Source organism: Rattus norvegicus, chromosome 14 (genome assembly GCF_036323735.1).
Source record: "Rattus norvegicus strain BN/NHsdMcwi chromosome 14, GRCr8, whole genome shotgun sequence".
NCBI lineage: Eukaryota > Metazoa > Chordata > Mammalia > Rodentia > Muridae > Rattus > Rattus norvegicus.
This window is the reverse complement of record NC_086032.1, coordinates 21,377,874-21,404,712: the sequence shown is the minus strand read 5'-3', so window position 1 is coordinate 21,404,712 and position 26,839 is coordinate 21,377,874. Positions and strand designations below refer to the sequence as shown.

Here is a 26,839-nt window from a genome sequence, read left to right as displayed (position 1 = left end):
GGACTTGTGATAAGGTGAAAAATGAAAGGTGGTAAATATGGATCTCTTTGCATTCTTCTACAGATAGACAACCAGTTAGACCATTTATTGAAGATGACTTTTTTCTGCCTTTTTTTTTTTTTTTTTTTGGTTTCTTTGTCAAAGACCAAGAGTGTCCGTAGGTGTGTAGGTTTACTTCTGAGTCTTTGATTCATTTCTAGTGATTGACCTGTCTGTCTCTGTACCAATACCATGTGGTTTTATTATGATTGTTCTGTAGTACAGCTTGAGGTCAGGAATAGTGATTCCTCTGGAAGTTCTTTTATTGCTGAGTATTGGTTTGGTTATCTAGGGTTTTGTTGTTTTTCCACATGAAGTTGAGCATTGCTTTTTCCATATATATGAAAAACTGTGTTGTATTTTTGATGGGAATTGCATTGAACTTGTAGATTGCTTTTGGTAAGATGGTCATTTTCACTATGTTAATCCTACCAATCCATGAATATGGATGGGAGGTCTTTCCATTTTCTGAGGTCTTCTTTTTTCAGGGTTTTAAATTTCTGTTGTACAGATCAATCACTTGTGTGGTAAGAGTTACATCAAGTATTTTATACTATTTGTGGCTGTGGTGAAGGGTATTGTTTCTTTAATTTCTTTCTCAGCCTTTCTCACCAGTATATAGAAATGTTACTGCTTTGTTTGTGTTAATTTTATATCCTGCCACTTTGCTGAATTTGTTTATCATCTGTAGTTGTTCTCTGGGTTAATTTTTGGATGCTTATATATATTATCAATCACCTGCAAATAGTGATTCTTTGCCTCCTTCCTTTCCTTTGTATTCCCTTAATCTCCTTTTTTCTTGTCTTATTGCTTTAGCTAGAAATCTGAGTAGTATATTGAATAGATAGGGAGAGAGTAAGCAACCTTTTCTTGTCCAGGATTTTAGTGGGATTGCTTCAAGTTTGTCTCCACTTAACTTGATGTTGGCTGTTTGTTTACTATATATTGCTTTTATTTTATATAGATATTTCACATGAATTCCTGATCTTTGCAGGACTTTTAACATGAAGGAGTGTGGTATTTTGGATTGGCATCTAATGAGATGGTCATTTGGTTTTATTCCTCTAGTTTGTTGATATAGTATATTACATTTTCGTGTATTGTACCATTCCTGCATCCCTGTGAGTTTATTGTGGAGTTCTCTTTGCTAGGTATTTGTGTAGTTTAGATGTCAGAGTAGCTGTGGCTTCATAAAATGTATTGGGTAGTGTTCCTTCTGTTTCCATTTTCTGGAATTGTTTGAGGAATATTGGTATTAGCTCTTTGTTGAAGAGCTAGTAGAATTCTGCCTTAAACCCATCTGGCCCTGGATTAATTTTGGTTGGTTGGTTTTCCTTTGGGTTTGTAGAACTGTTTAAATAGTTTACTTAATCTTGATTTAATTTTGGTACATAGTATATGTCTAGAAAGTCATCCATTTTACCTAGATTTTCCAGATTTGTGGAGTCTAGGCTTTTGTAGTAGGATCTGATGATATTTGATTTTCTTCAGCTTCTGTTATGGCTCCCTTTTCATTTCCGATTTTGTTAATTTGGATAATGTATTTTTCCCTTTTAGTTAATTTGGCTAAGGTGTTGTCTACCTTGTTGATTTTGTCAAAGAACCAACTCGTGGTTTTGTTGATTCTTTGTATCATTTTTTGTTTCTTACTGTTTGATTTCTGCCCTGAGTTTGACCATTATCTGTGGTCTACTCCTTTTTGGTGTATTTGCTTCTTTCTGTTCTACAGCTTCCAGGTGGGCTGTTCAGTTGCTCATATAGGAACTATCCAATTTCTATTTGAGAGCACTTAGTGCTATGGATTTACCTCTTTTTTTTACCATCTTTATTAACTTGAGTATTCCTTATTTAATTTCTATTGTTATTCCCCTTCCAGGTTTCAGGGCCGACACTGCACTAACACCTCTGCCTCCCCTTCTGTATAGGTGTTCCCCTCCCCATCCTCCCCCCATTACCTCACTCTCCCACAACAATCACGTTCACTGGGGGTACAGTCTTGGCAGGAGCAAGGGCTTCCCCTTCCACTGGTGCTCTTACTAGGCTATTCATTGCTAACTATGAGGTTGGAGCCCAGGGTCAGTCCATGTATAGACTTTGTGTAGTGGCTTAGTCCGTGGAAGCTCTGGTTGGTTGGCATTGTTGTTCATATGGGGTCTCAAGCCCCTTCAAGCTCTTTCAGTCCTTTCTAAGTTTCCTTCAACGGGGTTCCCATTCTCAGTTCAGTGGTTTGCTGCTGGCATTTACCTATGTATTTTCTGTATTCTGGCTGTGTCCTCAGGAGAGATCTACATCTGTTCCTGTCGGCCTGCACTTCTTTGCTTCATCTATCTTATCTAGTTTGGTGGCTGTATATGAATGGGCCACATGTGGGGCAGGCTCTGAATGGGTGTTCCTTCTGACCCTGTTCTAAACTTTGACTCTCTACACAATGCCAAGGGTATTCTTGTTCCCCTTTTAAAGAAGGAGTGAAGCATTTACATTTTGGTCATCCTTCTTGAGTTTCATGTGTTCTGTGCATCTAGGGTAATTCAAGCATTTGGGCTAATAGCCACTTATCAATGAGTGCATACCATGTGTGTTTTTCTTTGATTGGGTTACCTCACTCAGAATGATATTTTCCAGTTTCACCCATTTGCCTATGAATTTCATAAAGTCATTGTTTTTGATATCTGAGTAATGTTCCATTGTGTAGATGTACCACATTTTCTTTATCCATTCTCTGTTGAAGGGCATCTGGGATCTTTCCAGCTTCTGGCTATTATAAATAAGGCTGCTATGAACATAGTGGAGCATGTGTCTTTGTTATATGTTGGGGCATCTTTTGGGTATATGCCCAAGAGAGGTATAGCTGGGTCCTCAGGTAGGTCAATGTCCAATTTTCTGAACCTCCAGACTGATTCCAGAATGGTTGTACCAGTCTACAATCCCACCAACAATGGAGGAGTGCTCCTCTTTCTGCACATCCTCGCCAGCATTTGCTGTTACCTGAGTTTTTGATCTTAGCCATTCTCACAGGCCTGAGGTGAAATCTCAGGGTTGTTTCAATTTGCATTTCCCTTATGACTAAAGATGTTGAACATTTCTTTAGGTGTTCCTCAACCATTCGGCATTCCTCAGCTGTGAATTCTTTGTTTAGCTCTGAACCCCATTTTTTAATAGGGTTATTTGTCTCCCTACAGTCTAACTTCTTGAGTGCTTTGTATATTTTGGATATAAGGCCTCTATCTGTTGTAGGATTGGTAAAGATCTTTTCCCAATCTGTTGGTTGCCGTTTTGTCCTAACCACAGTGTCCTTTGCCTTACAGAAGCTTTGCAGTTTTATGAGATCCCATGGGTCGATTCTTGATCTTAGAGCACAAGCCATTGGTGTTTTGTTCAGGAAAGTTTCTCCAGTGCCCATGTCTTCGAGATGCTTCCCCAGTTTTTCTTCTTTTAGTTTGAGTGTATCTGGATTGATGTGGAGGTCCTTGATCCACTTGGACTTAAGCTTTGTGCAAGGTGATAAGCATGGATCGATCTGTATTCTTCTACATGCTGACCTCCAGTTGAACCAGCACCATTTGCTGAATATGCTATCTTTTTTCCATTGGATGGTTTTGGCTCCTTTGTCAAAAATAAAGTGACCATAGGTGTGTGGGTTCATTTCTGAGTCTTCAATTCTATTCCACTGGTCTATTTGTTTGTCTCTGTATTAATACCATGCAGTTTTTAGACTATTGCTCTGAAATACTGCTTGAGTTCAGGGATAGTGATTCCCCCAGAAGTCCTTTTATTGTTGAGGATAGTTTTAGATATCCTGGGCTTTTTGTTATTCCAGATGAATTTGCAAATTTTTCTGTCTAACTCTGTGAAGAATTGGATTGGTATCTTGATAGGGATTGCGTTGAATCTGTAGATCGTTTTTGGTAAAATGGCCTTTTTTACTATATTAATTCTGCCAATCCATGAGCATGGGAGATCTTTCCATCTTCTGAGGTCTTCTTCAATTTCTTTCTTCAGAGTCTTGAAGTTCTTATTGTACAAATCTTTTACTTACAGAAGATTTCCTGAACAAAACACCAATGGCTTATGCTCTAACATCAAGAATCGACAAATGGGATCTCATAAAACTGCAAAGCTTCTGTAAGGCAAAGGACACTATGGTTAGGACAAAACGGCAACCAACAGATTGGGAAAAGATCTTTATCAATCCTACAACAGATAGAGGCCTTATATCCAAAATACACAAAGCACTCAAAAAGTTAGACCGCAGGGAGAAAAATAACCCTATTAAAAAATGGGGTTCAGAGCTAAACAAAGAATTCACAGCTGAGGAATGCCGAATGGCTGAGAAACACCTAAAGAAATGTTCAACATCTTTAGTCATAAGGGAAATGCAAATCAAAACAACCCTGAGATTTCACCTCACACCAGTGAGAATGGCTAAGATCAAAAACTCAGGTGACAGCAGATGCTGGCGAGGATGCGGAGAAATAGGAACACTCCTCCATTGTTGGTGGGATTGCAGACTGGTACAACCATTCTGGAAATCAGTCTGGAGGTTCCTCAGAAAATTGGACATTGAACTGCCTGAGGATCCAGCTATACCTCTCTTGAGCATATACCCACAAGATGCCCCAACATATAAAAAAGACACATGCTCCACTGTGTTCATAGCAGCCTTATTTATAATAGCCAGAAGCTGGAAAGAACCCAGATGCCCTTCAACAGAGGAATGGATACAGAAAATGTACATCTACACAATGGAATATTACTCAGCTATCAAAAACCATGACTTTATGAAATTCGTAGGCAAATGGTTGGAACTGGAAAATATCATCCTGAGTGAGGTAACCCAATCACAGAAAAACACACATGGTATGCACTCATTGACAAGTGGCTATTAGCCCAAATGCTTGAATTACCCTAGATGCCTAGAACAAATGAAACTCAAGACGCATGATCAAAATGTGAATGCTTCACTCCTTCTTTATAAGGGGAACAATACCCGTGGCAGGGAATAGAGAGGCAAAGATTAAAACAGAGACTGAAGGAACACCCATTCAGAGCCTGCCCCACATGTGGCCCATACATATACAGCCACCCAATTAGACAAGATGGATGAAGCAAAGAAGTGCAGGCCGACAGGAGCCGGATGTAGATCTCTCCTGAGAGACACAGCCAGAATACAGCAAACACAGAGGTGAATGCCAGCAGGAAACCACTGAATTGAGAACAGGACCCCTGTTGAAGGAATCAGAGAAAGAACTGAAAGAGCTTGAAGGGGCTCGAGACCCCATATGTACAGCAACGCCAAGCAACCAGAGCTTCTAGGGCCTAAAGACTATCCATGGACTGACCCTGGACTCTGACCTCATAGGTAGCAATGAATATCCTAGTAAGGGCACCAGTGGAAGGGGAAGCCCTGGGTCCTGCCAAGACTGAACCCCCAGTGAACTAGAATGTTGGGGGGACGGGGCAATGGGGGGAGGATGGGGAGGGGAATACCCATAAAGAAAGGAAGGGGGGAGGGGGATGTTTGCCCGGAAACTGGGAAAGGGAATAACACTCGAAATGTATATAAGAAATACTCAAGTTAATAAAAAAAATATAACCACCCCCAAAAAAAGGAGTGAAGCTTTCGCATTTTGATCATCCGTCATGTGTTCTATGCATCTAGGATAATTCAAGCATTTGGGCTAACGCCACTTATGAATGAGTGCATACCATGTGTTTTCTTCTGTGATTGGGTTACCTCACTTAGGATGATATTTTCCAGTTCCAACCATTTGCCTACGAATTTCATAAACTCGTTGTTTTTGATAGCTGAGTAATATTCCATTGTGTAGATGTACCACATTTTCTGTATCCATTCCTCTGTTGAAGGGCATCTGGGTTCTTTCCAGCTTCTGGCTGTTATAAATAAGGCTGCTATGAACATAGTGGAGCATGTGTCTTTCTTATATATGTTGGGGCATCTTTTGGGTATATGCCAAAGAGAAGTATAGCTGGGTCCTCAGATAGTTCAATTTCCAATTTTCTGAGGAACCTCCAGACTGATTTTCAGAATGGTTGTAACTGGGTGTTCATTCTTGGCAGGACCAAGGGCTTCCCCTTCCACTGCTGGTCTTACTAGGCTATTCATTGCTACCTATGCAGTTAGAGTCCAGGGTCAGTCCATGTATAGTCTTTGGGTAGTGACTTGGTCCCTGGAAGCTCTGGTTCCTTGGCATTGTTGTTCATATCGTGTCTCAAGCCCCTTCAGCTCTTTCAGTCCTTTCTCTGAATCCTACAATGGGGGTCCCCTTCTCAGTTCAGTGGTTTGCTGGTGGCATTCGCGTATGTATTTGCCGTATTCTGGCTCTGTCTCTCAGGAGAGATCTACATCTGGATCCTGTCAGACTGCGTTTCTTTGCTTCATCCATCTTATCTAGTTTGGTGACTGTATAGGTATGGGTCACATGTGGGGCGGGCTCTGAATGGGTGTTCCTTCTGCCTCTGTTCTAAACTTTGCCTCCCTATTCCCTCCCAAGGGTATTCTTGTTCTCCTTTTGAAGAAGGAGTAAAGCATTCACATTTTGGTCATCCTTCTTGAGTTTCATGTGATGGCTCAGCCGTTAAAGGCTAGGCTCACAACCAAAATATTCCTATTATTCTTATATTTGATCTTTTCATTTTTTCCTGAGTTTCATGTATATTTTGGCTTAGGAGCTTTTTTACACTTTGTATTTTCTTTTACTGATGAGTCAATATCTTCTCTGGTCTCTTCTATGCCTGAGATTCTCTCTTCTATCTTTCTTATTCTGTTGGTGATGCTTGCATCTGTAGACACTGAGCTATTCCTAAGTTGTCCATCTCCTGGGTTGCCTACCTATGTGTTTTCTTTATTATTTATCTTTCTATTTTTAGACTTGTTCTCTTTTGTTCAATTCCTTTACCTGTTTGATAGTATTTTCTAGTTTCTCTTTAAGGGAACTGTTTGTTTCTTCTTTAAGGGTTTCTACTTTTTTGCCTGTGAAAATTTATTTATATACAAGTCTTCTTTGTTTTGTAGATACATGCATAGACACATGTTTGTTTAAAGCTACTTGTTCAGGGACTCATGTAAAGAATTAGATGTAAAGGTATTTACTACTCAAGCTACGTACTTAAGTTCAATCCCTAAACACCTGGATTGATCTTGAGACTCCACAGAGAAATGGAAATAAAACTCTTTAAAGTTTTATCTGGCCTTCAGATATGCAACACAGAGTACAAGTTCCCCTCCCATGACACAAGGATACATTCCATATTCATGATAATAATTACTATAAAGGAAATAATATGATTGGTCTTGTGGGTGTGTGCCTTCTGGAAGTATGCACACAAGTCATAGACAGGGTTTTGCAACTGACATTGATACACAAACTTCTCTATAGAGGTTTGAATTTGGCAGACAATTCCACAGTTTTTCCACCATTTTACTTAGGAGAGACCGATCATTCCTCTGTCAATCCTGTTCGTAGAAATTCACCTTCAATGACAGCAAATGGAGAATGCAACAATTCCAATTGAAGTCCAGAGCCCTTACCTAATACTCCAATGTAAAGCTGACACCACTTCTCACTAAATGTTTGGAAAAAAAAGTCAAAACAAAGCACACAGATCATATTTGTCACCCTCTCCACGAATGTTATTCTATTGCTCAATTCTGACATAGCAGCAGGCACATCGGAAGGAGGCAGTGGGAGTTCTCCACTGTTCTTTTCATAAGTGGAGCCAGGAAAGAAGCAGAGACTGTACACTAAGGATATTTTGAGAATCTTGGCTAGCAGGTCACCAAAGGGTATGAAGGCATCTGCTGCAATGACATCAAAGCTATATTTCTTCAGCTTTGCCGTGAGTTCCTTGTTAAATCTTCAGCTTTACATATTTACACTCAAAATAATATGAATCTACCCAAAATATTTCTTACAACATTAAAAATATTTCCAAAACAACTGCTTTGGCAGCACGCAAATATATTTCCTGAGTGGATCATAGACATAATCCTCTACCTCAGATAAAGAGTATGATGTAGAGAATGTCTCAATTTCAATAGCAGATGTATTGTCCACCTCATAAGGAAAAGAGTCTGAAGATCTCAGAACCATCTCTTTATGTCCCTTCTTAAGAGGTTCATCTAGATTGTCCTTAAGTTGAGCCAATGGCTGAACTGTAATGGTCACACCAGCACCTTCTCCAGAGTCCCGTATCCAAAGAAGATGCTCAGCTATATCAGGAGCAGGGCCGCTGTCATTTTCACAGACACGTTAGTTAACTTCAGATCTGCCTTCCAAAGGGTGCCTGCTTAGGTCTTACAGATATAGAAAGAGTAGTTATCAGTCAGTTAAAGTATAACTTGTACCTACCAAAGCAAACAGATATGGGATAGTTACAGCCACTGGAGGGCAAATGCTAAAACCAGGACTCAGAATATACATATACATATATATGTATATGTATATGTGTATATATATATATATATGTTTAAAAAAATAATGAACTTGAATGGCTTAGAAACACCTTAAGAAATGTTCAACATCTTTAGTCATAAGGGAAATGCAAATGAAAACAAGTGCTGGCGAGGATGTGGAGAAAGAGGAACACTCCTCCATTGTTAGTAGGATTGCAGACTGGTACAACCATTCTTGAAATCAGTCTGAAGGTTCCTCAGAAAATTGGACATTGAACTACCTGAGGATCCAGCTATACCTCTCTTGGGCATATACCCAAAAGATGCCCCAACTTATAAAAAAGACACTTGCTCCACTATGTTCATAGCAGCTTTATTTATAATAGCCAGAAGCTGGAAAGAACCCAGATGCCCTTCAACAGAGGAATGGATACAGAAAATGTGGTACATCTACACAATGGAATATTACTCAGCTATCAAAAACAATGACTTTATGAAATTCATAGGCAAATGAATAGAACTGGAAAATATCATCCTGAGTGAGGTAACCCAATCACAGAAAAACTCATTGATAATTGAATATTAGTCCAAAATCTTGAATTACTCTAGATGCACAGAACACATGAAACTCAAGAAGGATGACCAAAATGGGCAAGCTTCACTCCTTCTTTAAAGGGGGAACAAGAATACCCTTGGGAGGGAATAGGGAGGCAAAGTTTAGAACAGAGTCAGAAGGAACACCCATTCAGAGCCTGCCCCTCATGTGGTCCATACATATACAGCCAGTAAACTAGATAAGATGGATGAAGCAAATAAGTGCAGGCCAACAGGGACCAGATGTAGAACTCTCCTGAGAGACACAGCCAGAATACAGCAAATACATAGGCGAATGCCATCATTAAACCACTGAAGTGAGAACCTGACCTCTGTTGAAGGAATCTTAGAAACTACTGAAAGAGCTTTAAGGGCCTTGAGATCTCATATGAACAACAATGCCAATCAACCAGAGCTTTCAGGGACTAAGCCACTACCCAAAGACTGTACATGGACTGACCCTGGACTCCAACTGCATAGGTAGAAATGAATAGCCTAGTAAGAGCACCAGTGGAAGCGGAAGCCCTTGACCCTGCGAAGACTGAATTCCCAGTGAACATGATTGTTGTGGGGAGGGCATTAATGGGGGAATGATGGGAAACACCCCTAGAGAAGGGAGGTGGAGGGGTTAGGGGGATGTTGGCTCGGAAACCAGGAAGGGGAATAACAATCGAAATGTAAATAAAAAATTCTCAAGTTAATAAAGATGCAAAAAAATGTTGAAAGGTAGAATAATAACTAGCAAGTTTAGTTTCCACCTATGTCTTAGATATTAAAAAAGAAAAGAATATTACCTTTCTTAACTCTATCATAGTCTAATGCCAGGCTACATATTCAAGATATATGGGCAGTATACATTGAGCATGCTTAATGTGAAAAAGCATACATTGTTGGGTAACTAGGGAACAGGGATATATCTGGAATTAAAATGCATTACCTGAAATTCTCAACTCAGTCCTGAGATGATGATTCAGAGCATAAGACTAGCTCCTGGAGACTAGGAGCTAAGAGAGTGGTGGATATATCTATATCTATATCTATATCTATATCTATATCTATATCTATATCTATATCTATATCTATATCTATATCTATATCTATATATCATCTATCTACATCTACATCTACAGCTACAGCTACAGCTACAGCTACAGCTACATCTACATCTACATCTACATCTATATCTATATAATATATATCTATATCCAAATCCATATCTATATCATCTATATCTATATCTACATCTATATTTATATCATATTCATATCTATATCATCTATATCTATATCTACATCTCTATCTATATCCATCTCCATATCCATATCAATATATATCAATATTTATATCTATATCTATATCTTCATCTGTATCCGTATCTGTATCTGTACCCGTATCTGTATCTGTATCTGTATCTCTATATCTATATCTATAGCTCTAATCTATAAGTAAATGTATATGATGTATATTTATATGTATATATACGTCTATATATGTCTAATCTATATCATATGTATCCATACATAAAAAAGTTATTTATTTTACTTTTATATTTATTTTATAATTTTTCAGACAGGGATTCTCTGTATAGTCCTGTATTTCTGGAACTTGCTCTCTAGGCCACACTGGCCTGGAGTTCAGTGATCCTTGCTACTGGAGTGCTGGTCTTAAAGGTCTGTACCACCATGCCTACCTACTTTTAAAAAGTCTATTTATTTTATTGCTTTTTGTTAGCTAAAATAATTTAGAAAGAAAGTTTATGTTAGCCAGGCACTCAGCAGGTAGATACAAGTAGATCTCTATGAGTTCATGGCTAATCTGGCCTATATAGAGAGTTTGAGGACAGCCAGAGTCCTAGTGAGATTCTGTTTCAAGTACAGGAGTAAACAAACACAAAGATGTATAAAAGAAGAAAAATAAGGAGATAAACAAGTTTCATTTCAAACCCTGAGGCTGCAGTGTTGACGCCACTGTCAAAAGTCAAGAGCACTGTCTACCTTTCCAGAGAACCCAATTAGAGTTGTAGGATTCGTAGACAACTGTAACTCTGGTTCCAGGGTATCCTGTGCCATATTCTATGTACCAAGCATGCATGTAGTATGGACACACATATATGTTGTGAGAATATATATAAGATTTAAAGATATGGACTTAAAATGTAATTCTTAGCAAGTAGGCTTGGAGAGGGGCTAGAATATCTTATGAAGACATTTCTTTACAATAAAAACCATGGTATGGAAATTAATGTAGGAATATGCCTTTAAATTCTAGAGGAGCAGAGCCTGGAATAAAGCTCTAATTAAGGCAGAAAGTGTTTGTTGAAAGTAAACCTTGGAATGGGTTCATCAGCAGGAACCCATTTGATTTCATCTAAGGTGTACTTTGGTTTCAGCTCAGGATTGTATTGGATACAAATATTGGCAGAAGCCAGAGCCTGCTTCTGTTGTAATTTAAGTTACTCCCTTTGAAATAAAATACTCTGTTGACCCTGCTTCACAAAGGTTTTTCTTGCCAGTGTTGCCTTTAAAGCTAGGTCCTGTACCTGGTGCTCTGCCATAATCTGTTTCGAAATCTATAGAACCCTTGGCCAGTTTCAATTCTCTTTTTTATTTTGTTGTCATAAAGGTTATCTACATCTTGTGATCCTGCCAACTCAGGCCCATGAGGTAGAATACTTTTCTTTTAATTGAAAGCACATCATCAGAATATAGAAATCACACTGTGACTAGAGTCATTCTTTCCAATTCTAGAATAGCACTATCACTATTAAGTTATATCTGAATTAGATATGATATCAGATTAGTACAGATCTGATTTTATATTTGGAATCGTATCCTACTTATGAGCAACTCAGAATTTACACCAGGATTATAGAACTATATTTGTGGATTCATTCAAACACTATGCCCTATGTATTGCATTGTTTTATGGAGTGAGAACAAAAAGAAGACTAAGGTATGGTATATGTCCAGGAAAATCATAATATACTGGGGTGTGAGTTTTCAATGAAGGAGCAATGAAGAAGTGTTCTAACCTTTCTTTTTTTTTTTTTTTTTTTTTTGGTTCTTTTTTTTCGGAGCTGGGGACCGAACCCAGGGCCTTGCGCTTCCTAGGTAAGTGCTCTACCACTGAGCTAAATCCCCAGCCCCCTAACCTTTCATAATGGCATTTGGTATTTTATTTCTGATGTAGAGTGAACCAGGATTTTTACGAACCTCAACAGAAGTGAAATATGCTGGGTATATAAAAGCAGTAATTGATATAACTAGCATATAAATTTGGATTTGGATGAGGTGTAGTTCTATAAAATAAGCATAAAGAAGGACTTTCCTTATATTGATGGGAAAGACAGTTTATTTAAAAAATGTGTCACATGAACATTATTATTTATGAGCAGTAAAAAAAGGAAGAAACACTATTCACCAAGTGTTGTCAGAGCAGACCTGGCATTTGAAAGCATAATTGATATTTAGAGGAGTTTTGCAAAGTCTTTATGCCCATGCAAATATTGTGAACCACAGTTAAGCTCAGTGATTGTTCCTGGCAATAGCTACTTTTTTGTTGGATGACTCTGAGCTAAATCCTTATTTAGGTATCTCGTTCAATCCAGGACCCCTTTCCTAGGGATATTCCTGTCGACAGCAGACTAAACCCCACACCCCACATCATTTAAATCATCCCAGTAAACTTTCCTCTGAGATGACTCTAAGTTTTTTCAAGTTGGGAACTGAAGCTAACCCAGATGGATAACATATATTTTCCAACTGGACTTGGGACAAGCTCTGCTAAAAGAAATAACCAATACTGTAAACCTGGTAAAAAGTCAAGAAAAAAAATACAGCTTGGTACCTACTACTGCTATTTTGCTAAGTTGTCATGTTGGCAATTTACCTTCAGAATATTTTTTAATACTCATCAATTGGCATCATTTTCAGCCACTGTCAGGAAGTCCTTTATTGTAGTGAGCACCAATCAACTGAGAGACTTATAATTTGTCAAAGGCTGAGGATGATAAGGCTCTAAACAAAGATTCAGGGGATACTGCAAAAATATGGGAAAAGAATATAAGAATCTGATGAGGAGGAGGTGTGCAATGAAACCCTTTCTCCTGAATATGCCATGATTATCGCATTCATAAACTCAAAGGCTCTGTGACCTGCACATGACTTGTATAAGATAAAGTAGCCAAAATTCCAGAATGAATGGGGAGGAGCGCTTAACACTCCATACATAAGTACAGACCTAGTGGCAATCATAGATTCTAGGAGAGTATGAATTATTTTTATGGAGAGAGGTGGCCACTGGTACATTGCTCATGTTCCAGTGATATCTGCTCTTTATCAAATGCATGTATAGACACAGCACTAATTGCACTTACTGGTTAATTAAAAATAGAATAATGGAACAGGAAGTTGGCATTGGGACATATTGGGAGAGGCAAGTGCATAGCAGTAGGTTGAACATAAGGAAATATTTTAATATTTTACTGAACCAAGGTAAGAAATTATGTATAAATAATCAAACTAAATCACCAAAGCAGATTGTGAGTCTGTGGGGGATGTTTGAAATAGACTATGAGCTTGGTGATGTCACTTAAAAATATGATCATCTCTTTGATGCGTACTTTCGATGTGAGAGAATATGGTACATTTGGCCGCTTAAGTTTTCTCCAAAAGACATAGTGTGAATTGCATTGTTTAGGAGAGTTGTGAATAAGAGACAAGATGGAAAGTAAATTAATAACCTTGCCAAGTCATAGAACTCCCAAGTACTAGAATTTATTTCAGGCACAGTAAGAATAATTGTTTGGATATTCTTGTTTGAATTTGCTTTTGATTAAAGGAGGGTACCGTCCATCATAGGGCTTTTAGAAAATAAATGATAGCAAGTTGGTATCCCCCAGAATAATCAGAGATAATGGCTTTCCTTATGCTGATTGAAAAATGATGCTATTTCAAAAGTGAGCAGCTACAAAAAGAAAGAAAAAAAAGAAAAGAAGGAGAGAAAAATAGTCTACTAAATGAAGACAAAGCAGGCTGGGTATTTTCAAAAAGTAATTGATTTATAGATATGTTTTGCAAAGGCTATAAAGCCATGTGAACTTTATGAACTACAGTAGCTTCAGTTATTGTTGTTGGGCAAAGCTTCTCAGCTACATCAAAACATTCTAAACTGAACACAGGATTTTGTTTTTTTAGCACTGAATATATATTTGGCATGAAATCTTGCATGTCTTCAGAACATAGTGAATTCATTGGAGCCATGTTCAATGAGGTCCCAACGCTGTCTTCTTTTAGAGGGAAGGCACTGGCATGACAACAGGTTCCTGCTGGAAGCAGCTGGCAGAGGCTCATCTCTCAGGGCTCTGCTTCAGCCTTTATGATGCTACTCTTTCTTCTTCTTTCCCATGTTAGCAGTCTTACGGCAACAAAAGAGGCAGAATTTTGTGATGATGAATACCACACCTACCACACAGAGCAATAGGAACCCAATGACATCCAGAGAGTGGTACTGGAACCAGCTAAGGTCATGCAGAGTTGAGCGGAGGTGCTTGGCTCCTTTGTGACGCATGACATACTCGATCCAGAAGACGGCTCGGTCCAGGGGCTTCACTGGCTGATCATGGTGGATTCTGGATAATCTCATGGCATTCTCCTTATAGCTGAAGGGACAATGTATACAACTAAGATTAAAGAGGAGGCAATTTGATGACTTAACAACATTTGTTGTTTTAGGGAAAAGTCTCACAAGCAACTTAAAATAAATCATGTATACTTCCCACTCAAGTGTTTTGTTTCAGGTGGTGGCAGAGGAGAGTTGAGTGACAGGAAAGACAGTGAAACAGTTTTGTTTAGCACAGGGTAATTATGAACTTGGTATGTAGCTGACACTGGTCTTGATGTTCTTAGTGAACTCCTGCATCCACTTCCAAGTAATGAATTTAACAGTGAACACCAACATCTCAGTTACACATGGTCTTGATTTTGCTTTATTCCTCATAGAAATTTATTTTTCATTTGAATTTTGCAGTTGAGCTATATTAATTGTTAAGAGAAACTTAGTAAGGACACACAAAACTTGTGTGTATGTGTTTGTATGTTTGTGTGTGTGTATGTTTGTGTGTGTGTATGTTTGTGTGTGTTTGTTTGTGTGTGTGTGTTTTTGTGTAACATGTAACTCATGATATAAGACCAAGAAGGGAAGTAGCCATAGAACTTTTTCCAGGTCATATGTCATGTTCGATATCTCCTCTCTAGTTTTTTTTCCTCTCCTATGTATCTGTTTATAACTAGGTTCTTCTTCTAAAAACACTTTGTTATTTATGACTCTTCTTTGTACAACAGTTCCACAAGAATTTCACCACAATGAAAACAATTTAATTCTGTTCCTGGACTAGAAGACTGTGTATGTAGGAACGAACAGCACTTTCTCCAGTTATTTTTGACTCAGGACCTTCTCATTAGGTACATTTGTCTTCTAGCAAACCTTGAAATTACAATAGTGTTCTCCAGGTATTTGTATGAATTTAATACTGTCTCTTATTCTTGAGTATTACTCAGTATTATCATATATCATTATAGAAATAAATACAATTTACCAAAAGTTTTATATCTTCAGCAAATATGGGTAAATGTTTACACACTCATTAATATTAAGGGTCATGATTACTATGTACTTTCTATAATATTTAGAAATGTGTCCTTGTTATAATAGATAAATATTTGTAATATTATTTCTTTATATAGAATAGTTTGAGAATAATCATGTCTAATTGATTCAATTATAAATTTAGAGTAACTTTATTGTTAAAAAAGCACATATTTCAGATATGCAAAAACATAATTTTTCGAAATTATTCTCCCTCCTTCAAATAGGATAAAATCAATCTGATGATCATCTGAATCTGTCAATATTTTTAAAATAATAGTTATTCACAGCAAATATAAATTCAGATATTTCTAATCCCAGCACCCAGGAGGCTGAAGCAAGCAAATATCTATGAGTTCACGGCAGCTCTTGTAGTTATATAGTAAAATTATGTTTCAAAAAAGAAAAAGAAACAGCCTTCCTTGGAAAAAACAACTTCAAACAAACAAACAGACTCACGAAGGGTCATTCATGACAATCTTCAAGGCAGTGAGAAGGCCTGTAGTTGACAGTATGCTGAAGTCAACTCTAACAGCAGCTCCTTTGGCTACCATGTGATTAATGTTATCCGGTTGATCTGCAAACAAGGGAATACCAACAATAGGAATGCCATGGTAGATTGCCTCATAGATGCCATTTGTTCCACCATGAGCTACAAAAGCTTTGGTTTTTGGATGACCTGCAATGAGAAGAAGTTTGACATAATTATTGACCATAATATTTAAGAGAGGAAAATATGAAGACTCAGAAGTGTGCTATTCTCAAGAAAGTGTGTTACTATAGCCACAAACTTGTAGTTAAACTTTGCCTTACCAAGAAGGTCATTCTGGGGGATCCACTTGTACAGCCGAGTGTTAGATCCTAAGGTATCTGGTTTCTTACCATCAAATCTCCATACAACCTGTTACACACAGACAATGCCTTATTTAATTACAGAAATTCCAAGGCTTTGGTAAAATTTGTTCCTGGAGAATTCAGGTTACTCAGATGAACATTACCCAGATTATGAAAATTTTAAGAGAGGGAAATTGTTAAATAATATGAGATATTAAAAGACTGAAATAGTAATACACTTTCATTATGTGGCTTTATAATAACATGATGTTGATATATAATCATACTAATTCTATATGTCTGATAATTAGTGACAAATTTCAAATACATGAAATTTTAAAATTACAGTCTATTTCTCCATCCAGACAAACATGTTCATTCCACATGCTAGAAGCAGAATTCTCCCTGATGAGCTACTAATTTTATAATCCTGTTCTCACTTCAGGGTCATGACCTTTTTTCATCTTTTCTCTTATATATTTTCTACATCAATCATTGGGAAGAAGATATTATCTTCTTTCTTTTCAGAATTTTTGTTTCATTTTATGTATTTGGGTGTTTTGCCTGCATGCAATTCTATGCACTGTGAGTGTTTCGTCTGGGGGCCTGAAGAGCACATTAGAATTCCTGGCAATTGAGCTGGGGATACTTATGAGCTACTATGTAAGTCCTAGCAATCAAGTCCAGTTCCTCTAGAAGAGCAGCCTGTGCTCTTAATGCATCAACAAGGCATATTTCTGGCTCCAGCATAACAGTCCTTCATTATTGTATTTCCTCCTTCTCTGTTTCTCCTTCCTTCCATCCTTTCTTCCTTTTACTTCTCTTTTCTTCTCACTTCTGTTGAGACAGTGACATAGTGCATAGCTTAGAAAAGCTTGTGAATCAACATGAAGTGTGAACTCATTGTAAATATGAAGGAATAGACCTACTTTAAGTACCAGTAGGAAAGGTATGCGCAACCATGCTAGACCTAAGTTTGATTTTTCATATCATAATGTAAATCAGAACCAGGTCAATATTTTTTCCTCTGCAGTTCATAACTTTCCTTTTAAAATGGTGTTTGAAATGCATAGACAAGAGCTTATTACTGTTTACCCTAATCCTTTCAGGGTTCAGTAGACTTATAATACATTTGCCTATCTCGTGGACATTTTATCTTACCTTCTGTGGAATTTGGGCAAGAGCAGAAGCAACTACATTGGCTTTTTCTTCAGTCAGGTTTTTAACCATTGATCCCAGAGAAAACACCACTACACCATGTTCTCCAGAGCTCTGAACAAATTCTTCCATTTCCTATGAAGATGGTTATGACATCACAGATGAATGGTTGCATGGGAAGCATTGTCTCAACTACCGAGACAAACATTACCAGAGGAAATTATGTAATTCCTGGAATTATTTTAGGGAGACCAGTGTATCCATTGCCTCGGTACCCAGTGTTCATTAAGTGTGCATTTGTACTATACTACAATTGACCATAATAAGAAAATTGGAGAAAAAGATATTGCTTGTTGAGAGGTCATTGAAATTTAGAGGGTCCTTAAGGGAATTTTTTCAAAACAAGAGGAAGAGGGAGAAAGATTATAACAGCTAGCAGGAATGGATGACATCCTAATGCCTTTCAGGTTCAAAAATACTGATGCTAATGTAAATTCACAGAGTCTGTAGGAACATGTCTAAAACCTTCACAGGTTCAAGCCAGATGAAGTTCCAGCACGAAGGGTCGAAAATGGTCATGGACTTCCATTTTTTACTAAGAAGCTATTTGCAATTGATATCTGATAACAAAGGGGAACTTTTCCCTCACTAATAAATGTTCACTGGTTAAATCAATCATACCCCAGAGCAGGGCCCAAGCCCAGGAATCGTTGGCCAACCTAAAATGCCATGCTTTTTACCTTTTGTGTGCTTTTTCTTTTCTTTTCTTTTTCTTGAACCTCTTTGGTCTTATTGTTTTTATGTCCATTTCTTTGATTTTTAATTTTTGTGATTTGCTCGAGAGAGGGGAGAGGGAGGAACATTGAAGGAGTGAGTGGAAAGCAGTAATAAAGGGAGGGAGACAGAGACAAAGAGGAACTCTAGGGAAGGTTTCCAGTGGGAGGCAGCATTTGGGATGTAAATAAATAAATAAGTAAATTTATTTTTTCTCATATTTAGTTTTGTATTCTCATATTGAAAAAATGTAATCCAGTACATTTTGAATAATAACAAATTTGTTTCTACTGTCAATTAAGAAAATCATCATCATCAACCACAAGAAAAGAAAGTTCTATGATAAAAATAACAGTAATATATTGCATCAAGCCAATAACCCAGGAAATAAATTAGGAAGTGACAAATGGGAGTACTTTATAGTAAAATCTTATGAAGAACAAAGAAAAAAATCCTCAAAATGAAAACACCCTCTGAAGAGTGGTTGAATAATTTGAAAATAGTTCAGAGTATATGTGAATTAAAAAAAAATCCCTAAGGCTCTTGATTCCCCAGTGTAGGTGAATGCCAGGGCTGTGAGGTGGGAGTGATCAGGTGGAAGGGAAAACATCCTCAAAGAAGTAGGGGGGTACTGGGAAAGGGGATAACATTTGATATGTAAATACATAAGATATCCAATAAGTAAAGAAAAAACTCTCTGACATCAAAAGAAAGAAATAGTTTCATAAACTTTGGTAAATGATCCAAAGAAGTCCTTCCTTTGGATACAGACCTTTCTTTCATATAATCATATGAAAATCTTTGAATAATTTTAGCTATCAGAAAAATCAAATGCAAAATATTTAAAAATTCCATCATAATTCAGTCATTATGAATGTAATAAAATTAAAATGTTATCACAGAAATTATGGAAATTGAACATTTATGCATTTATTATAGTTGAGAATATAAAACATTACCAATATGAAAAATATAAATAAGGTTCTTTATATATAACATTAATATGATATGAACAATTCAGGTATATCACTCTTTGGTGATATCTGAGGAAGAGTGTTGCAAGGGAAAAATCCACAGAACTGTGTTTATTACATCACTATCACAATGCCCATAATATAGAATTAGCTTAGATATTCTTCATATGATAAATATGTAAGAAATGTTTCGTAAATATGCATAATTGTATTTTATCCATATATTAAAAATATTTAGTATATAATCTTAGGGAAACAGCTATTGTTTAGAGGACATGATGTTGAACAACAAGGCAAACACAGAAAGATTAAGTGTTGTTTTCTTTTATAGATGGAAAATACAAAGAGAAAAACAAAATACCAGCAAAACTTAAACGTAGAAAGTGAAAAACAAAGAAGTGGTAAGGTTAAAAGGGGGTGGAGGTGTAACACACAGACATGAAGCTGTCTAACACACCCTGCATGCCATGTCATCAGCCTGCTTAGATATGTCTGGAGTTCTTGGTGATGGTTATTTCAATTGTCTGTTTTTCTCTCTATTCTTTTCATTCATTAATCTCATCCTGTACATTGACCAGGTCATTGAAACTACATAAGGATTTTAGGATATTACCTGTGATCACTGTTGGATATTTTTCAAACATATTTATCTCTAATAATAAAATTCATAATATTTATTACACTGGCTACAACAGTTCTTTATCACTATAATATTTTCAAGTGGAAAATAATTTCTTTTTAGTGCAAATATTGATTCTTTCTTTATTTAGCTGTTCAGCATGACTCTGGCTTTTACTATGTGTTTGTGAGGATAAACTGAATCCTTTATATGAGTTGCATAAACACCCTTAAATCACTGACCACATTGTAAAGTGATTTGACACTTTGCTTAACAGTAATGAGACACAGAGATGTCTCATTACTATATATAATGTATATGTCAATTGTCAAAGAGTTCTAATCCACTTTTTATATCTCTCATGAAACCAAATATCTGGAATTAGTGGTGAAGAATCATGGAAGTGCTAATCAAAATGACCCTGAGATTCCACCTTGTACCAGTCAGGGTGGCTAAGATCTAAAACTCAAGTGGCAGCACAAGCTGGGGAGGATGTAGAGAAAGACGAACACTCATCGATTGCTGGTCGGATTGCTAACTGGTACAACCGCTCTGGAAAACAATCTTTACATTCCTCAGAAAATTAGAAATAGATCTCCCTGAAGACCCAGATATACCTCTCTTGGGCATATACCCAAAAGATGCCCCACCATGCCATAGAGTCAGGTGCTCTACTATGTTCATAGAGGCCTTAAATGTGATAGCCAGAATCTGGAAACAACCCCAAAGTCTCACAAGGGAATCATGAATACAGAAAATGTGGTTCATTTATAGAATGGAATACTATTTAGCTAGTAAGACAAGACATCATGAGTTTTGCTGGCAAATGGATAGAACTAGAATACCATCTTGAGTGATGTAACTCAGACCCAAAAGTACATTCATGACATGTGATCACTAATAAGTAGATATTAGCAAAGATTCAGAATCTCTAGGATACAACCAATCCACAGAACTCAAGAAGGTTAACAAACTGAAGAGCCCAAGTGAGGATACTTCAATCTTATCTGGGAAGGAGAACAAAGCAATCACAAGAGGCAAGAGGAAGGAGGGACTTGGATGGGAGTGGGGAGAAGGAAGGGAAAGGGGAAAATGATCAAGTATTGGGAGGAGGGTCAGTAGAGAAGCCCTGAGGGTCTTGAGAATGAATGGAAATTCGCAGCCTCAGAGGGAGTGGGAGGGGGCCTTCTTTCTAGACTATACTAGATTTCTGGTAATTTTGACAATCTCAGGACTCAAAAGGAGGGTCCTTAGATAAAATGCCCAACTCTGGGGAGAGGGAACTTCTAGAGTTCTCTTCCTGTAGAAAGACAGGGCATCAAGTGGGATGAAGTTGCCAGGGAGGCCTTAAGGAGTAGGAGGTCTGACAGGGTGGCACGAGGTTGTGGGGCGTGAAGATATCTGTCACGGGTCCTAATAGGACAACTGAATAACTAGCAGATGATCTTCCAGAGATGGTCTGCTTTGAATTATAATATAATCTGCTGCAGATTTCATCTTATATGCAAGGCCCAAGAGAGTTTATTTTGGAAAGATTCCTGCTATTAATATTCGTATGCTCTTCTCATTATTACACACATATAATAATCATTAGGTAATAGCCCACCCTTTTTGAGAATTTATCTTCAGATCTACAACTATGTATTATCTTGTAGTGATGCTATATAGACAAATAGATGACATCTTAAGTCTTAATGATGATCCTATAAGAATTCCTAAAGTTATATCAGTGATTATTAAGCTCTTTTATAGTGGGACTTCTTTTAGTTCCTTTTCTGATAGTGAAAAGTGCAATGAGAACTGTATCAGTCTCCTATGTGTCACCAGTTAATTGTTCTTAGATAGCAACCAGACTTTCTTCTTCTCAGAGCACAATCCAAGAGGTTGTAAAACACTTAACTAAAGGTCGTAAAAAGGGAACTAAAATTTATTATAGGTGCTAAGACAGAAGATAAAATATGGACTGGGTTCATCAATACAAAACTTCACTAATAATTTTAATTATGGTTTTCAACCTTCTATGAACCTGTGGAGCCATGTGAATGGTGTTTAGCCAGAAAATTACTCCTAATGGATATGCATGTAAGCATTTTTTTCTTGTAAACTTCTACTTAAATTTATTATTTAATTTTTTGTTATGGACTTTTTAACTTGTGGTCATGTATTCTGAAAAGATGTGTAAGTACTGAGGACAAAATGATGAGAAGGAGAAGAATTTTTTTTTCCTTTCCCTCATTAGGACTTTTCTACTTATCTTCTTAGATAGTTTTCATAGGAAACCTTTTACAACTTAGTAATAAGTGCTATAATCACTTTTCAAGGTGTCCCCTTTTCTTTCTGCAACTTCTTTTTTTTCTTTATGATCTCTTTTTTCTTTATTTTTTTAAAGAAAAGAACACTATTTTAATTGTTTATTTGAAAGAAATACCGTACCAATTAAATAATGACAGCTCACACACCTTCAAGATCAAATGAAGTAGCATTTTTTTCTATCTAGGGCACTAACAACGCTCTAAAATATGGTAACTTAAAGAAAGCTTCCAATACAATAAAGATAAGACAGGAATGAGATGGTTTGTGCAGTTTCTTCTCATGAATGGAAGTTACAATCTGCTAAACATCATGATCTAAAGCTGTGCACAGTAAGATCTCCATCACTGATATTACACATCATGTTTCAGAAGAGGTATTAAGACTGGTCTAATCTCAGCACATGGGAGACTGAGGCAGAAGGACTGCTATGAGTTTAAGGACAGCTTAAGCTATAGAGAGATGTCCTCTTTAAAAAAAACACAAAATAAAATTTAAAAATGTGCTATGTCACTCAAAATCTACTTCAAGGCAAGTTTTAAATTCACAATCCCATCCATCTAACAAAATTACCATTAAATGCTAACACTTCCTAGTAATGAAACTTATATACCAGAAAAGGGACCTAGTTGTAAAAAGAAACATGCACAGGCCTCCCATCAGACACATGTAGACTCACCCACATGCAGAAAACAATAGGTGAGTGTTAGGGGACGGTTTTTTTTTTACACTGTGTATTCATGTGCTAATTTTTATGCCCAGATATCTGGTTGCAGTCCAAAATTTGGCACAGTCAAGCATCACTGGTCTCAATGTTATGTATAAAATAATTTAGATCATCCTTGATTAGTTAATAAAGAATCGATCAGCTGGGCAGAAGAGAAGAGGGCAGGGCGTCTGATCCCAGTTGAGAATCCAGGAGAGTAGAGGAGGACTACAAGAAGAAGAAGGAGGAGACATCATGTGGAAAGATCCCTTCTGCAACTTCTGACTAGCAGGCTGAAAGTTAGAGCCACACAGTTCCTACGAATATAGGACCAAGGCCACATTGCTCAATCCTCTGTTGTTAAGTTACAGGTACTGATTCCCAAGCCAGCAGCCTTTTATCATGAGAAAGAGCAAGAAAGTTTGTATGATTTTCTAGAAGTTATCATCAGTGTTTCTGAACAGGTAGAGAGTTAGAATGTCAGGAGACCATCAGGCTTTAAAGCCACACCAGAGTCTTACTTTGTTCCCTCCTGCACCCCTGACACTATCCTCTCCATGCCAGGAGGCTCCTGGCATACATACTCTTGGAGAAAGGGAGGAGGAGGATGGAACGAGGGTGGTCCAGAAGGGGGATAATTACTGGACTGTAAAAAAAGATTAAAGATAAATATTAATAATTAAAATAAACTATCCTCTTTGTAAAAACAAATAAAGAATGATAAAGGACGAACAGTTTATCAAGGAAAACAATCCAATGTTACCCTAGGCAGTGGTTTGGCTGGTTTGCAATGGAGTCCTCCAACAAAGTCAAAATTAGGTAAGAATGGGTGTGGAAATTCCAAGTCCCAGAAGGTTCGAATGAGCCATATATCTGCCTTCCCCATCATCTCAGTTAATGTTGTGGGTCTACCTGCATCCAAAACAGATAAAAATACTCAATGGTGAAAAGAGTTTTTCTGGAATGTAGCATGTGATGTCTGGAAATGGATGAGATCATGTAGCAAGCAGACGAAAATGTTCCAATTTTGATTTATGATATAAATGTATTAACATAAATACTAATTGTTTGTCAATTACATTGTTTTCTAAAGTTACACCAATGAATTTGGAACATTTTGTTCCTTGCAAAAAAGCTTGAAAATGCTTAGAAAATCAACTTTTGTAGAATATTTCATCTACTTTATACATTTTAGTAGCTATTCTTTTGATTTCTGATTCTTGAAATGCACTGTGATAATCTGCAGTTTATGACTAAGTTTCTTTTTATCACTACTGTGCTGTGCCTATTAGAAGAGACAAGTAATACTAACTTAGTTGTATATGTCAAAGTTACACCTGGATATTTCCACAAATAGTTAACCTTTAAATTCTTTCTCCTATTAATTTAGGTACTATTTTATTTAATGGAAAGACATTCTAAAAAATAAAAATATGCAATTTGCTACAAGATTTAAGGCTTTAAGATTTAAGTTTTATGGATCTGAGACATCTGAAACTCGAAGAAAACTAAGATGCCTTGACTGTTTCTGGTTCTAGTGATATGATTTAATTGTGAGAAAACCTGTCGTGATATTCTAGGTGAATAACATCAAACTTAGCTCCTTGGAGTTTTTTCATCATTTGCAAGTGAGTAATTTGTATAAGGGAACATGTTTCCTTCTGTGCTACACAGATAGTTGTGGTGGTATATAATGACTCTTTAGTGTTCGCATCTACAGTCATTAAAGCATTCGAGAAACTTGGAGTTTCTTTTACTAAGACAAACTTAGAGTAGATCTAGTGATTACTAAGAGAAATCTTTGTCTCAGTTTACATGGATAGTAATTTTTGGAGTGTTCTGCTCAGTTACTCTATAGCATTTTGACTTGTTTTGAAGATATCTTATTGTTTTCTATTTTTACTTTATCAACTCACAATTAAGAATCTCATTCTTTGCCTTTATATTCACCTCTACACTTTTTAATTCAAAGAAACATCAAGTCAGGACTTCACAGTAACAAAGAAAGGCACAGTTTACCTAGAACATCACTGTAAAACTGACTCCAGGACTTCTCTTTAAATGGTTGAAACCAAAAGTCAAAATACAGCATCTGCAACATATTCTTCACTCTTTCCACAAATGTCATGCGGTCACTTAATTCTGAAAGAACAACAGGCACATAGGAAGGAGGCAGTGGAAGTCCCCCACTGAACTTTTCACATCTGTATCCAGGACAGAAGCGGAGACTGTACACTAAAGGTGTCTTAAGCAGTTCTGCTAGCAGCTCACCACAGGGACCCACAGCATCTGCGAGAATGACATCAAATTGAGATCCTTGGAGTTTTTTCATAAGACTCTTGTTCCAAATGAGTGCTTTGCATAAATTTTCAACGACATCAGAATATTCATTGAAGACTTTTTGCATTTTTGAATAATATGTCCAAATCGAGAGTGTTTCAAAATCACGTGTCCATTCATCTATCCATTTTGCAAAACTATATTCAAGATCACTTTTACTCAAAGGTACAGAGTAAATCTCAAAATTAATAGAAGATTCCTTGGTAGGCTCAATGAGAATGGAAGCCGAAGATACAAGAACCGTGACTTCATGACCTCTCTGGGCAAGTTCATTCAGAATTATCTTTATATTAATCCAGTGGCTGTATTCTGTGGGCCACACTAGCACTTTTCCACAGGCTCCAGGTCTAAAGTAGCATATGAGCTGTATCAACAGAAACACTGAAGTCTGTTTCATAGACATCTTGCAGAAATGGAATGCTTTTGATATCTGTCGTTCATTGTAGATATTCATGTTTTTTATGAAAGTTCAGTCACCCAAGAAATTAATATATAACTTTTAAACCATCACCGATTAGATGAGTGCAATGATGTTACGCCATGTGTAAATACAAGCATGGAACATGAGCTCAAGGTTAACAGAGTTTATTTGTCTTTTTTGTCCCTGATTCTATTCAGCCAAAATTGAATCACTTCTCATGTGCAAACATCATCTGTTGATTATAACGTGTTAGAGTCATGTAAAAATCACAGATGAAAGCTCTTATTTCTTAAATGTTCTTACATAGCAGTGAAGATCAAACAAGCATATGTGTGAATCACCTCTTTTAGACTTTGGTGTGTTTTAAAAATTTTGATATACATAGTTCATTGTTATGTTGCTAGGTCTATCAAGTTGCCACATTTCCTCTTGGAAAAAGGAGGTGATCCTAAAATGTTCCAGAAACAAAGACATCTTACAATACTTCTCTTCTACTACACAACACATGATTACGTGCATCCTGGATATTCTTTGGTGGACATGCCTTCAAGTGTGTCATTTTAAGGTTTCTTTTATCATGAGATACATGATAAAAGAAGGAACTTGGGGAGCATGGGGGTTCTTTCAGGTCAAAGTTGTAGTCCATAATGAAGGAAAGTTAAGGCAGGAATTCAAAGCAGGATCCTCAAGGTAGGACCTGAAGTAGAGGCCCTGGAGGAACAATACTGGGTTATGCTGATGGTTCTCTCAGTTCTCTCTCTTTCACCCAGGATCACTTTCCTAGGGATGCTCCACAGTGAGATGGACCTTTCCACATCATTTGTCAAACAAGAAAATGATCCATAATCTGTTTTATGTGCTAATGTTCCATCCTTTCAGATGACATCAACTTGTGTTGATTTAAGTATAAAATTCACAACATGCAATAACCCAGGAGACTCCAGTGATTTACCTTTGCTTGGATTTCTCCATGATGGCATTGGACATCTAGAGATGTAGTTGCCTGAGTCTT

At 37.1% G+C, this 26,839-nt stretch overlaps 1 protein-coding gene across 1 annotated transcript; it reads right to left on the bottom strand.

The window, feature by feature from the left end:
- Positions 1-14,081: 14,081 nt before the first annotated feature.
- Positions 14,082-25,831, bottom strand: Ugt2b1 (UDP glucuronosyltransferase 2 family, polypeptide B1). The gene is made up of 6 exons (NM_173295.2): positions 25,086-25,831; positions 23,830-23,978; positions 17,687-17,818; positions 16,505-16,592; positions 16,151-16,370; positions 14,082-14,705 (listed from the first exon to the last, which is right to left on the bottom strand). The coding sequence occupies exons 1-6, from the start codon at positions 25,807-25,809 to the stop codon at positions 14,429-14,431; spliced, it is 1,590 nt and encodes a 529-aa protein (NP_775417.1). The 5' UTR covers positions 25,810-25,831; the 3' UTR covers positions 14,082-14,428.
- Positions 25,832-26,839: the final 1,008 nt, after the last annotated feature.